The 14,307-nt window shown below is 39.8% G+C and overlaps 1 protein-coding gene across 6 annotated transcripts in view; it reads left to right on the top strand.

The window, feature by feature from the left end:
* The window catches only part of Meiob (meiosis specific with OB-fold), a 42,152-nt gene extending 35,542 nt beyond the window's left edge, over window positions 1–6,610 (top strand). For all 6 annotated transcript variants that reach the window (XM_076937184.1, XM_076937186.1, XM_076937183.1 and 3 more), the window contains 4 exons: window positions 244–397; window positions 2,249–2,432; window positions 3,721–3,807; window positions 6,248–6,610. In XM_076937184.1, coding sequence (XP_076793299.1) covers window positions 244–397; window positions 2,249–2,432; window positions 3,721–3,807; window positions 6,248–6,358 — 536 coding nt within the window. In that variant the 3' untranslated portion in view covers window positions 6,359–6,610. The remainder of the gene's footprint in view (window positions 1–243; window positions 398–2,248; window positions 2,433–3,720; window positions 3,808–6,247) is intronic.
* Window positions 6,611–14,307: the final 7,697 nt, after the last annotated feature.

The following is a 14,307-nucleotide window of genomic DNA, read 5'->3' as shown; positions in this document are numbered from 1 at the left end:
TGCCACCTCAGTCTCTATGAGCTCTCTGCTTAGTTGATCCTGTGGGTCCTGTTCTCCTGGGTCCTCAACCTCTCTGGCTCCTGTAGTCCTTCCTCCTCTCTTCCAAAGGGTTCCCTGAGCCCTGCCTATTGTTTGGGTGTGGCTCTCTGCATCTGCTCCCATCACCTGCTTTTCTATTGAGATGTAACTCTTTCTTCTATCTTAGAACATATATGAAACTATAACACTTGTTTTTATTTTTAGTAAACACAATAGTTAATGTCTATACAGTGGAACAGTTAAAAGTAAAAGCTTTGAAACATGAAGGAAAAGCTGATCCTTTCTATGGCATCCTTTATGCTTACATTTCTACATTGAACATCGATGATGAAACTACCAAAGTAGTTAGAAATAGATGGTACGTAGACATTATCTTCAACAAACTCATGAAAAATAATTACTGTTAATAAAGTCAAATTCTATAGTAGTTAAAGCTATTCTTTGTCTTAACAGTGGTTGTATGGATGAAGATCTTGTATAAATAAGCCATAATTAAATGTTTCTGTGACAAAATATGTATGTTCTGTGCTGTATAGTTTTATGTCAACTTGACACAGGTAGAGTTATCTGAAAGGAGAGAACCTCAATTGAGAAAATTCCTATGTAAGATCAGGCATTTTCTTAGGGCCCAGTCCATTGTGGGTGGCCACCCCTGGGCTGGTGGTCTTGTGTTCTATAAGAAAGCAGACTGAGCAAGCCATGAGGAGCAAGCTAGTAAGCAGCCCCCTTCCATGGCCTCTGCATCAGTGTCTGCCTACAGGTCTCCAGCTTCTCTGAGTTCCTGTTCTAGTTTCCTTTAATGAGGCACCACAATGTATAAGTAAAAGCCAAGTAAAACCTTTCCTCCCCAACTTGCTCTTTGGTTATAGTATTTTGTCACAGCAATAGAAACTCTAACTAAGATTCAATGATGATAACTGACTTTTAGGCCTACGGTAGAGCTAAATGGGTCAGTGTTTGCCTCACCTTAGGTTCAATTTCCAGCACAACAAAAAAGAAAGAAAAAACCCCACTGGTTTTTAAAGTAAAATAGATCATATTTCTGCATCAAAAAGATTAATGTTGTTTGAAACATTTAATTAGGATGACAAACTTGTTTTATGGGTTGGCAGAAAATAGTTTTGCTTGTCAGTCTTACAGCAATATGAAAACATGTTAAGTTTTTTTCAATAAATGGCCTATCTAATCTCCATCCTTGGTTATTACCTTGCTTACAAAGTAAAGCCCAAGACATTTACTAATTTTTTTTTTTTTTTTTTTTTTTTTTTTTTTTTTTTTTGGTTTTTCGAGACAGGGTTTCTCTGTGTAGCCCTGGCTGTCCTGGAACAACTCACTCTGTAGTCCAGGCTGGCCGCGAACTCAGAAATCCGCCTGCCTCTGCCTCCCAAGTGCTGGGATTAAAGGCGTGCGCCACCACTGCCCGGCCAACATTTACTAATTTTAATCAAACAATGCTTGGCAAGAAAGAAACATCTAAAATATTATTGTGAAAGTCTCTCTTCAGATTTTTATAACTGCATTTTAAAAATTGAGATTAACTTAAGAGTCACACAAAGTTAAGAATGTAGAGATTGAGCCTGGTGTTATGATGTCTTTCTGTAATCCTATCGCTTGGGAAGTGGAGGCAGGAAGATCAAGAGTTCAGAGCCAGCTTGTGCTACGTGAGACCATGTCTTAAAAACAGTTCTTACTGGGTGGTGTTGGCACTGGCCTTTAATCTCAGCACTCAGGAGGCTCAGACTTAAGAGTGTGAGGCCAGCCTGGTCTACAGAGCAAGTTCCAGGACAACCAGGGCTACACAGAGAATCCTTGTCTTGAAAAATAAAAACAAACAAACAAATATAAAACCCCCAAATTCTCAATCAACACTAACAAGAGAACAGAGAAATCTTTCTTATCCTTTGTCCAATGCACCCTAGAAGTCACATTTTGCAAAGGATAATGCCTTACTCCACAGCAGGGTAGGATAGTGAACTCAGTCCAATCATCCCATCCACGATCCTCCAGATCTACATATAGTCACTTGTGTATATATGTTCTAGATTTTTGTCACAGAGTGGGTTTGCATATCTAGTTTCATGGTAAATATAAATAACCTGGTATTTTAGAACATCTTTTAATGTTATTATAATGTTATGAGATAATTCTGCTACAGATCACATTTGTCCCGAGGGTCATTATCTTCTGAATAACATTTGTTTCTTTTCAGTTCCAGCTGTGGTTATATTGTGAATGAAGCCTCCAATACTTGTACAGTTTGCAACAAAGATTCTTCCAGATTTAAATCTTTTTTTCTCAGTTTTGATATGCTAGTTGATCTTACTGATCATACTGGAACACTTCATTCCTGCAGTCTCTCAGGAAATATTGCTGAGGAAACTTTGGGCTGCACGGTAAATAGCAGAAAGGAAAAAATAGCTAGACCTATTTCTGATATTCTTGAATATTCTTCCTTAAAACTATAGATTATTTTGTTGAACATTTGCTGGAAACTAATTAATAAATAAAGAGATCTTAGGAAAAGCCATTTTGGTTTAAACATACATATTTAAATTTCTTTTTAAATGTTGCATTTTATGTGTGTGAATTTTGCCTGAATGTTTATTTGTGAATCACATGCCTTCCTGGTGCCTACAGAGGCCAGAAGAAGGCATCTGACCATCTGGAATTGGAATTAAAGATGGTTGTGGGCTGCCATGTAGGTGCTGGGAACTGATCTAGTGTTCTCTGCAAGAGTAGCAAGTGCTTTTAATCACTGACCCATTTCTCCAGCACTAAACATAATCTAAATTTAATGAATATATGATCTATTAAAATCTCAGTTAATTTTGACTATTGTGAGTAATGGCAGCCCTTCAGCAAAACAGAGGACTAAATATGACATTTTAGGACAAAGTCCTGTTCTATAGCTCAGACTGCTCTTTGTTTTTCAAAATAGGGTTTATCTGGCTGTCCTGCAACTCCCTCTGTAGACCAGGCTGATATTGAACTCAGAAATCCACCAGCCTTTGCCTCCTGAGTACTGGGATTAAATATATGTACCAAGACCACCCAGCTTAAATATGACATTTTATATAGTCACGTATAATGGATAAAACATAGTGGAGATATTGATCAGGAATGCACTGGCTGTTCTAGAAGTCTGTATTAGACATGTCTCTCCTATCCAGCTGTCCAGCTGGTTCACATTCTGTCTGTTCTGCAGCTACAGAATAGCAGCAGATACATGGAGACTGACACATGCTTGTCAACACTAGGTCACAGCTGAGCAGAGTGGCACATATCTATAATCCCAGCACTTGCAAGGTATAGGCAAGAGGATCATGAGATCAAGGGCATCCTTGGGTACACAGTGAATCTGTAGGACAGCCTGGCCTATATGAATCCTATATAAAAAAATAAGAAAAAACCCAAAGATTATAAAAGTTACTATTAAATGTTGGTTTAGGATTAAATGTTATTCTGAGCCAATTTATTGTGAGGAGTTTTCCCTGTTGAATCCTTGACTAACTAATGGTTCTAGTGATAGTTTTTCATGATTCATCTTCCCTGTCTAAGGAACTGAGCTGTAATGTTGTGAGTAAACTTCTATCTCTAATAAGCATGTGTGCTTGACAGTGTTGTCAAATAAGTTACCTCTGTCTGTTTCACAAAGTTACTTGATCTTTTGTTTTTAACCAGATAAATGAGTTTCTCGCAATGACAAGTGAACAAAAAACAAAGCTGAAGTGGCAACTTCTTTTGGAAAGAAGCAAAATTTATTTAAAAGTGAGTGTAATTTAGAGAAATGTTATTTTATTAATTCAAGCAATAAAAAACTCTTCATAGGAGATTATTTTCAGAGCTGAGGAAAGAACCAGGGGCCTTTCATATGCTAAGTAGATGCTCTGCCACCATGCAGTGCCCAGCTTAGGAATGTATTGTCATTAACAATGTCAACTCCAGATGTACAGAAGGTTTTGTCTGTCAAAGAAACAGTGAAAATCGTCATAGAATAAAGGGAGTCAGTTACCAATGATGCTTTATAGTGTCAAGAAAATTCCTTTAATGATAACTTCAAGACAAGGCAACAGATATCACAGTGAAAACTGGTCTGTCCCCAGTCATGCCTGCCTGTCTGGCACTGTGCTTTGATGAGTGAGAGGTTGTGAAGTGGAGTTCAGTGTCCTATGTCTGGGCTGCCACAGGTGTGCTGTGAACTACAGTCCATGTAGCCCATTCAGCCCATGCATGGGAGTCACTTCACTCAGCCTGTATAGTTATGTGAAGGGCCAGCACCGAGTATTGAAGCTGTGGAGGGCTGGAGAGTCTGATAAACTCTTGGCCCCTTGCCTAGGTCATTGGTGAGAGGACAAGGTTCCTTATTTCCCGCCTTGCCTTGCAGTGTTTTCTTTCATAATCTTAGAAGTTACTGAGCTCCAGTCTCTACTTGCTGATATTTATTCTATTAGAATCTCATATTGAACAAACAAACACGCTCATGAGCCCATGTGCCATTAGAGGTCAGAGCAAGGACGTCCTCTCCTACTCTACAAATGGCAGAGAATGGGAGAAGAAATGTCCACACTGATATGACTATGATGGCCCCTTCTGTGGTTCTTGTGAATGCTATTTCTACTCCACTACAGCCTCATGGAGGCTGTAATATCTCCAAGTGGCCTTTTTCTAGGCACCTCAAGATTAGTCTGAATAGACTGCAGATATGGAGTCAGTAATGGTATCACCAGTATTTCTAGAACCAGGGCTTGAGGTTGTAGTAACCATGTGTTACTTGGAGAAAATTAGTTATATGCTGCTTCTCTCACATTTATGTGGGCCCACAGAATGTCCTGTTCCATCCTCAAGAACAAGCATATTGGATCTTTCCAAAACATATGTTTAAACGATTGTATTTGGGGTGAGGGGTTAGTGCTGAGGCTATGCCTAAGCTCTTAAGAGCACTGGCTACTCTTTCAGAAGACCTGAGTTCATTCCCAGCACCTACATGGGGCTAACAACCATCTTTTAATTTCTGTTTCAAGGGATCCAATGTCCTCTTCTGGCCTCTGAGGGCACCAGACATGCAAGTGATGTACAGACATGCATGCAGGCAAAACACCCATGCATGTGTAAAAATCTATTTTTATTTTGGTTTTGTTTTGTTTCTTTTGAGATAGTGTTTCCCTCTGTGCTTGGACATCACTATTGACTGGTTTCAAGGCTATCCTCCTGCCTCAGTCTTCTAAATACTGGGATTACAAGCATGAGCTTTTGTGTGTGTATGGACTAGTGATGGAATTCTCTAGTCAAGACTCTTCCAGTGAGCCACATACCTAGACCCTAAAAGATATTTAAGTTTATTCATGAAAGATCTTGGACAGATATTTCATGATTATAATACACAAAATATATAATAAAACTAGAGCCTGTGAGCCAGGTCTAGTGAGTTAAACCTGTATCTACTTGGTAAGGTAAGGCAGGGGAATTACTTGAGGTCAGGAGTTAGACACCAGCATGTGCAATACAAAATCACAAGATTCTATCTCAAACAAGTAAAAACTAAATATAAGAATTTATATTGCTGGGCTGTGGTGGCACATGCCTTTAATCCAGCACTTGGGAGGCAGAGGCAGGCGGATTTCTGAGTTCAAGGCCAGCCTGGTCTACAGAGTGAGTTCCAGGACAGCCAGGGCTATACAGAGAAACCCTGTCTAGAAAAACAAAAACAACAACAACAAAAAAGAATTTATATTATTTCAGAAATTTGGTCAAATATGCCAGCTAGATAATCTTAGAACCTCACTGGTGGAGGCAGAAATACCTGAAGTTCTTGTTCATTCTCAAGTGTTTGATATCATCCTGGGCTATATTAGACTCTACTTTTAAATAATCCAGAATAAAACTCTGCCTATAAAGACGAAATACTTTCTATAATTCTCATATCTCAAGTAAAAACAGTTGCAGTTCTAGTGATTCTGAGCCATGCCCAGCTGTGTACACCAGTAGCTCAGCAGCCATGACACTGCAGTAGGAGGATCGTAAGGTAGAGGTCAGCAAGAGTCACACAGCGGGCACTGTTTCAGAAAAGCATAAAAACCAAAGAAGAACAACAACATCATCATCAACGACAACAAAAACCCTTGCAGTTCTTCCTTTGTGGTCATTTGTTTTCAGCTTGGTGTATGAGGCAATGTTTAACTCTAACCCTCTGTCTCTTTTTCTCCTTTAGTTGATTCTATCACACAGAGCAAGGGGTGGACTGAAAGTTACCATTCTCTCCTGTAAGCTTGCAGATCCTACTGAGGCAAGCAGGAACCTGGCTGGACAAGGACACACTTAAAACCAGATTTCGTTCCAAATTCTGGGGAAATATAGACATTTAACTCTTAAGATGGAATGTTAGCTTGAGAATTATGTGTAAAATTACATTTTGCCTAAATGTAGTAAAGCTATTTCTTAGATTGTCACTCTTCCCTTCTGGAGTTAGCTCAGCCCCTGGAACACCATTTCCACTAACTTTACCCTGTCTTCTCTCACACAGGGAGATGTTTGCTTATGTACAGAAATAAACATGGTTGATCTCCCTCACAGATATGAATGGTCTTTTTGTCTCTGGAAGAATGTTAGAACCCCCCCCCCCCCCTCAGAATGTCTTGTCTGTAATGTGGTAGCACATAGCATTTGTCAGGACACAGTGAAAAGTTCTTGACATTGGAGAGAAGGCAAGCCTGTGCAGGAGCTGCTCTGGCTTAGATGATGACACTGGAGCTGCCTGGTGCATGCTAAGGCTTGCTGTTGCAAGCTTGGCACTTATGAATCAGCAGGGAGGGACAACTTCAAGAGCTATGCAAGTGATGCCTGAACTTTGAAGAGGGAATTTTCTCAAGACATCGTGGTGGCAGCTGCTTCTCCTCCCACTCCTCTGCAGCAGCACAGGGTGGGCACAGTGCTCAGCTCCACACAGATCTGAGCTACTGTTTTAGGCACCAGCCCCTCTACAAGACCCACCCTAGCTTGGCACCAATTGCGAACCTCAAATTTGATCTACTGTCCTGCAGAGGGCAGGACACAAGACAGAAAAGTAAGTATACTGAACTCTCTTATGAAGCTGGTGTCAGAAGAGATGTGTGAAAGGTTCTAACTCCAGAAGGAAACAGTGACAATCTAAGAAATAGTTTTACTACATTTAGGCAAAATGTAATTTTACACATGATTCAATGTTTTCTATGGTTTTTCCTATGTGCAGTCATGGAGATTTGCCAGATGATCCTGGTATGTCCAAACTGAGCAAGTAAGTGAGAGTGAAGGACTTGATCTAGACAAGCAAGATTTGAAACTGATACAGGCTTCCTCCCATTCTCTTTGAAGAGGGAGAGATGGATCACATAAGCAAGATGAGTCGTTAGGGTGACAAGGAAGGAGAGATGAGATTTGGAGCTGCCTGGCTGGGAGAAGAGAACTGAGGGTATCAGGGTAGGATTAACATTTGCTGTTAGCTAAGAGTGTATACAGGCTTTTTAGTTAGCTTTCTGTTGCTGTAATTAAATTCCGGAAGAAATACACTTAAAGGAAGAGAGATTTAGTTTGGCTTGTAATATCAGACATTGTCCCTTGCCCATTGCTTTTACTTGAGGCTGAATATCATGATTGGCAGAACATGGCAGAGCAAAAAACTGTTGACCTCATAAAGACTGGGAAGCAGAGAGACGGTTCCCAAGAACATGTCCCAAGGACCCCTTCCTTCTGCCGGCCCCACCTACTAGTTCCTCTTTTTCTCTGTATTCAACATGGATTTCTTTTGTGGCAAGCTGGCCTTGAACTTTATAATCCTTTTTCTTCATCATCCTAAGTACTGACACTATAGGGATGGTATTGGAACTTACTATGTATGGAAGGCTCGTTCCTTGATGCTCCTGTCTCTATCTCCCAGGTGCTAGGATTAGAAATGTGCATCACCATGCCTAGATATGGCTTCATTTCACATGCCTCCCAACATCCCATTAATGAACTAGTCTACTGGTGATGTCAGAGCTTTCTTGATCCAGGCAACCAAACATTTTTGATCCAAGCCACAATGGTGTGCCCTCACTGGATCCACTCTGGCATGTCAGGGGCTGCTGGGCCAGGGCAGGTCTGTAAGCACTAGCCTGGTTCCTGTGCCAATGGTCTTCAGCTGTGCCACATGTCTCACCACTGCTTTCTACCACATAATAGAGAAATCCTCCTTGTGGGTGCCCTGGTAATGCTTTTCCCTGGCACAGCAGAGTATCAGTGTGGCCAGCAGAGGGCTCTAAATTACCTGCTCACAACCCAGGTGAGCTTATCTCTTAGATTTTGCTGGTGGCATAGGAATCAGAAAGGTCCAGTGACACCAAATCAAAGGTATGTTTTAAAGTTTAACTTAACACATTTATGTTAACCAATTTCTGGAATTGAAAGCTTTGGGTTCATGCCAGGTTGATTAGACTACTTCTTCTTTGTAGACTATGCTTTGGTGAGTTTATTTGTTTTGTACACAGTACACGGCAGAAACATCATTCATATATATGTGCATGCATTATCCTGAGGGATCCTGGATTACTTTCACAACCATTTTTTAAATCAAGTTTTATATTTTTTAAATAAATAATAGATATCAGAACATGGTAACTGTAACCTTTTACATTTTAAAACTCGAGTCATGTTTTCAAATGTATTTTTGTTTTATATCCTGACAAAACATAAATAGCACCAGATGCACACCTTCAATCCCACCACTCAGGAGGCAGAGGCAAGTGGATATCTGTGAGTTCGAGGCCAGCCTGGTCTACAGAATGAGTTCCAGGACAGCCAGAGATACACAGAGAACCCTATCTTGGGCCCCCCCCTCAAATTCATAATTGTAACCATTTGTACATATAGCATTCATTGGCATTAGTTACAGTTATAATGTGTGCTTATGACCTTTTCAGAATCATTTACTTCCTTGCATACTGCAACTTCACCCATTTGACCATTCACCCTTCTTCCCTCCCCACAGCTCAGGTAGCCTCTGATCTACAGTTCATCTCTGTGAATTAGGCTCAACCTGCCTGGGGAGGTCCCACAGTATTTGTCCTTGTGACTTCACTTAGTACAAAGATTTTTAAGTTCACCTGTGTTGTAATATGTATCATTCTTTTATATGGCTGAGAACTATTCCTTTAGCTGGATATGCTATATTTTATTTATTTGTTCATCTGCTGGTGACATCTGAGTTTTAATCTTTGGGCTATTAGAACTTCACTGTTCTGAACATGCCTGTGCAGACAAGTGACACTTTTCTATGTCCTTCCTGAGTGTCTTCTGCCTATACACATTAAAGTATATCATTTATAAATTATGCCAAACTAGTGTTTTTTGTTTTGTGTTTATTTTTAAAGATTTGTTTATTTTATTTATATGAGTACACTATAGCTGTCTTCAGACACACCAGAAAAGGGCATCGGATCCCATTGCGAATAGTTTTGAGCCACCATGTAGCTGCTGGGAATTAAACTCAGAACCTCTGGAAGAATAGTCTATGCTCTTAACTGCTGAGCCACCTCTCCAGCTATAAATTATAATATAAGTATAAGGATATAATTTTTTTTGAAGATCTGCCTGTCTCTGTCTCAGTTCTGAGATTGAAGGCATGTACCTCCCATCCACATTAGAATCATTGTAAGTGTGCAATGGTATTGGATTGGTTATACTCACCTGTACACATATAACCATTAAAATTTGAAATATTTGTATTTAGCAATTTAAGAAAATGTTTGTTATAAACTAGCTGTACCCAAGATAAATTAAGTATGAAGCATATTATAGTATAGATTATTTATAAAGTATATGCTTATTAGTGGGGTGTGGTGGCACATGCCTTAAATCCCAATACTTGGGAGGCAATGGAGAAAGTATTTCTGTGAGTTTGAGGCCAGCGTGGTCTCATAGTGAGTTCCAGGACTGCCAAAGTTACATAGAAAAACCTTGTCTCAAAACAAACCAAAAAAACAACAAAGAAGTTTTTTCTACTTTAAGCTGTTACAAACAGCAATGAAACATTTATACATCTTCTTACTCATTGCCTTGAGATACATTTCTAGATATTAAGTTGCTACTCTATGTATGTGTATGCCTATGCTTATGTATCTTCTTGTCCTTGTTCTGTACATCAAGCTGGCCTCCAATTCACTATGCACTTTAGGCTGTCCTTGAACTCCTGATCCTCCTGTCTCCACTTTCCATGTTCTAGGGCTATAAGCATGCACCATCATGCCCAGTTCCTATATTGCTATATTTTCATATTTTTAATATTTTGTTATTTTATGTATATTGGTGTTTTACCTGCATGTATGTCTGTGCATCATGTGCCTGGTGCCTGCAGAGGCCAGAAAAGGGCATCAGTTCCCCTGGAACTGTAGTTATGGACAATTGTGTGCTGATATATGGGTGCTGGGAACCCAACTCAGTCTTCTGCAAGAGCAGCCAATGCTGTAAACACTGAGCCATATCTCTAGCCCCATAAGTTGCTACAATATTAATAGCTAACAGCATTCAATCTTTCTTATATAACTTAGAAATAGCCTTTTACTGGTATCATCTGATATGTGTGAGTGGCATTATTTTGTCCATTTCCCAGATGGGACATAAAGGCTCAAACAGAGGCTGGAACAAAGATAGCTGAGTGAGCAGGCTCTGTGGCTGCAGGTTCAAGCTCTATCTGTAGTTCCCAGGCCTTCTGCTCTAAGTTTCTTTTTTTGTGATTCTTTTTTCTTTTCTTTGTTTTTTTTTTGTTTTGTTTGTTTTTGTGTTTTGTTTTTTGTTTTTTGTTTTTTGTTTTTTCGAGACAGGGTTTCTCTGTGTAGCCCTGGCTGTCCTGGAACTCACTCTGTAGACCAGGCTGGCCTTGAACACAGAAATCCACCTGCCTCTACCTCCCAAGTGCTGGGATTAAAGGTGTGCACCACCACTGCCCGGCTTTTTTTGTGATTCTTAATTCCAAATTCTCATAGCAATTGGGAAAACTTAGGTTAATTCATGCAAAATATATAGACTTATAAGCTTAGTCTATTATTGGCAAATATTAATTATCTTTGTGTCCTTATCACTTATTGGTAATGTTTTTGGATTACCAAAAATATTTTTGTTGTATAAAATTTTTCTAGTATATTATGACATTTACAGTTACTTTAAAATAGAATATAATATTTTGTTGAAAATAATTTTTATATAATATATTCTGATCATATTTTCCAATCTCCCCATGCCCCCTAGACCTTCTCCACCTCCTCACTCACCCAACTCCATTCCTTATTCCTATTTCTCTTTAGAAAACAAACAGGCAAACACAAATACCAAATAATCCAGAATTTATAAAGAAAGACAGAAAAAAGCACAAGAAACACACACACACACCCATAAAAACACAAAACTATCACCTTAGCTATGGTATTTAGCCTTGGCTAGAGTTTGTAGAGTTGGGAAAGGCATTTTGAAATTTTCACACTGTGTTACACTCACTCCTCAAACATCTACTTGTCCCAGAGAAGAAACAGATGACAGACCAAAATAGGAGACATCACCAGAATCTAACTTGATGAACCAATGAGTTATTGGGGTTACTTATAGGAGTATAGGTATGAAATTACTTACTGGAGCAGAAATGAGTCAAACAGCTATATCACCAAAAGCCCACCCTAACATAGATGAATTTACATGAAAGCTGGAACCTCAGAATTCACTGCAAACTGTAGACAGTTTGACTGGTTGGAGACTGTCACTTACAGGCAACTCAATTAGTCTGAGTCTCTTCCAGGCAGTTCATCCTGTCTCCTTCAAGACTTTCTTAAGTAACATTGCTCCCCACAGAAAAGGATCCCTTCAAAGTTGGAACTAGTGGGGCCAGAGGGGTCCCTGCCTCTTCCAGGCAGTTCAGCTTGTCTGAGACTCTTCTAAGCAGCTCAGCATGTCTATCTCATAGAGGTACTTACTGTTTATTTAAGCTTGGGAAAGGAGGGGCCTAGTACATCTGGTCAGTTTTCGGAACTTCCTGAAACTATTCAGTTGTTTATTTACTGAGATTTTAACTAGCTTCTCTGAAGGACTAAATGTATCAATTATCTTTAGCTCATCCTTTGTCGTAAGGGGCTTTTATAAAGATGGAATGGTTTATCTTGGAGGAAATTGCTACATAATACTTGTCAAGTACAAATTTGTATATTCTTTTTCATACACAAGTTAACAAAATGTACCTAAAACGTTTAAGTGTAAACCAGCTAATGAGTTTCATAGCCATGTTTTTCCCTTTAAAAAAAAATGAGTAAATGTTCAGTGTTGTTTGAAAGCTTGTCCTTCCCCTTGTTGCCCTAACAGTTTAAGCATCAGAAACAGAACTCGTGGAGAATGATGTCTCCAACTTGGACCCAAAGTTTACAAGGATCTCCTAGCTTCTGTGAGGAGCACTAAGGCCTGATAAGGCCCAGGAGGCAGAGTTCGCCATGACTGCAGACTTCCTTAGTGCTCTCTCCAGCTGCAGCCATCTGCCCACTGAGTTTCACTCCAGCTCTCTCCCACTTGCTTCATAGGTGTTGCTCTCTGCCCTTTCTAGTTCCTGATGATCTGTTTATATGATTTTGAGATCAAACCCAAGGCAGCTAGAATTATAGGCCTGTGGAATGGGGACTGGCCTATTGCTCACTTTTTATAGATGCCCAATGAAATATCTATGTCTCTATCTATCTATCTACCTACCCACCCACTTTTTTTTTTTTTTTAAGTTTCATCATGCTGTTTAATCTAGCATGTTGCCTAGAAAAGCTTGTAGGAGGAGGAATACAAATCCACTTCTCCAGCATGTCTCCTAGAGACCATTTCACCCACTGCTCTGGCCACCAGCCTCTTGTCTCTCTCTTCAGCAATGGTGAGGCGGATTCCTTTTCCTCGGGGAAGAGAGTCCATCATTTGTTGCTTTTGCCAATAAGAAAATGTCGGAAAGCTATTGGCATCTTTCACATGAACCACATCAAAAGAGCCAGGATGTCTCTGTTGATGGTCACACCAATTCTTCTCCAGTCACCATACACAGACAGGTTCCCAGTGTCGAACTTGATGAAGTCAGTTATTTTGCCTGTCTCCAAATCAATCTGAATGGTGTCATTCACCTTGATGAGGGGATCAAGGTATCAATCGAATAGTATGAGCATCATGGGTCACCAGATATGGGATTCCTTTTGTGCCCACAAAGATCTTTCTCACTTTGCACAACTTGTACTTGGCCTCCTCAGGTGTGATACTCCCACCCACCTATTTGAGGCAGGGTCTCACTATGTAGGTCTGGCTGGTCTGGAACTCCCTCAATTTTTATAGACACCCAATGAAAATCCTCCTGAGAGCACACTTTTAAAAAGTCTTCTGGACAACAATCCCCATCTTATGCTCTGCTTCTGGGGTATATGATCTAAGACCAATTAAAAATAAGTAGATGAGTATGCACACTTGTATTCACTAACCTGAAAAGATGTTCGTAATATAGTAAGAGAATGTATGGTACTTTTCTCCTGTCCCCATATTGGGGATGGAACCTAGAATTTTATACATGATGGTGATAGGCAAGTACTCTACCACTTAAGTATATACTCAGCCCTCGTTTCTGTGATTCAGGGTTTCATGTAGTCTGGCCTTGAATTTGATATATAACCAAAGGTGAGCTTGAACTCCTGATCCTCCTGCCTCGACCTCCTGAGTGCTAGGCACGATCTGTTTATATGATTCTGGGATCAAACCCAAGGCAACTAGAATTATAGGCCTGTGAAATGGGGACTGGACTATTGCTCACTTTTTAATAAATGCCCAATGAAATTATCTATCTACCATCTCTTTATCTATGTTCCTACCTACCTATCTGAGCTCACTATGTAGCTCTGGCTGGTCTGGAACTCCCTAGGTAGCCCAGGCTGGCCTTGAACTCACAGAGACTTACCTGCTTCTGCCTCCTGAGTGTTGGAATTAATGGCATGCACTCCAATACATTAAAGCAAAACCAAATAACTATAACAGGTATCAAGACATATTCTGCCTAGACTAACATGAAGTTATTTTCATATGTGATTAGCAAATGATAATATTTTTGGTTTTTGAGAGTCTATATATTATTGGGTGTCCTGAAACACACTATATAGACCACACTACCGAGTGCTGGGATTAAAGGTGTGTACCACTATGACTGTCCAACAATTTGTTATTTTTAATTTTCATTTTGTTTATGGGTGTTTTGCCTGCCAATATGTCTAT

Source organism: Arvicanthis niloticus, chromosome 6, assembly GCF_011762505.2.
Source record: "Arvicanthis niloticus isolate mArvNil1 chromosome 6, mArvNil1.pat.X, whole genome shotgun sequence".
In the NCBI taxonomy this organism is placed as follows: domain Eukaryota; kingdom Metazoa; phylum Chordata; class Mammalia; order Rodentia; family Muridae; genus Arvicanthis; species Arvicanthis niloticus.
The sequence above is the reverse complement of the archived record's forward strand: the minus strand, read 5'-3'. Positions and strand labels throughout refer to the sequence as shown.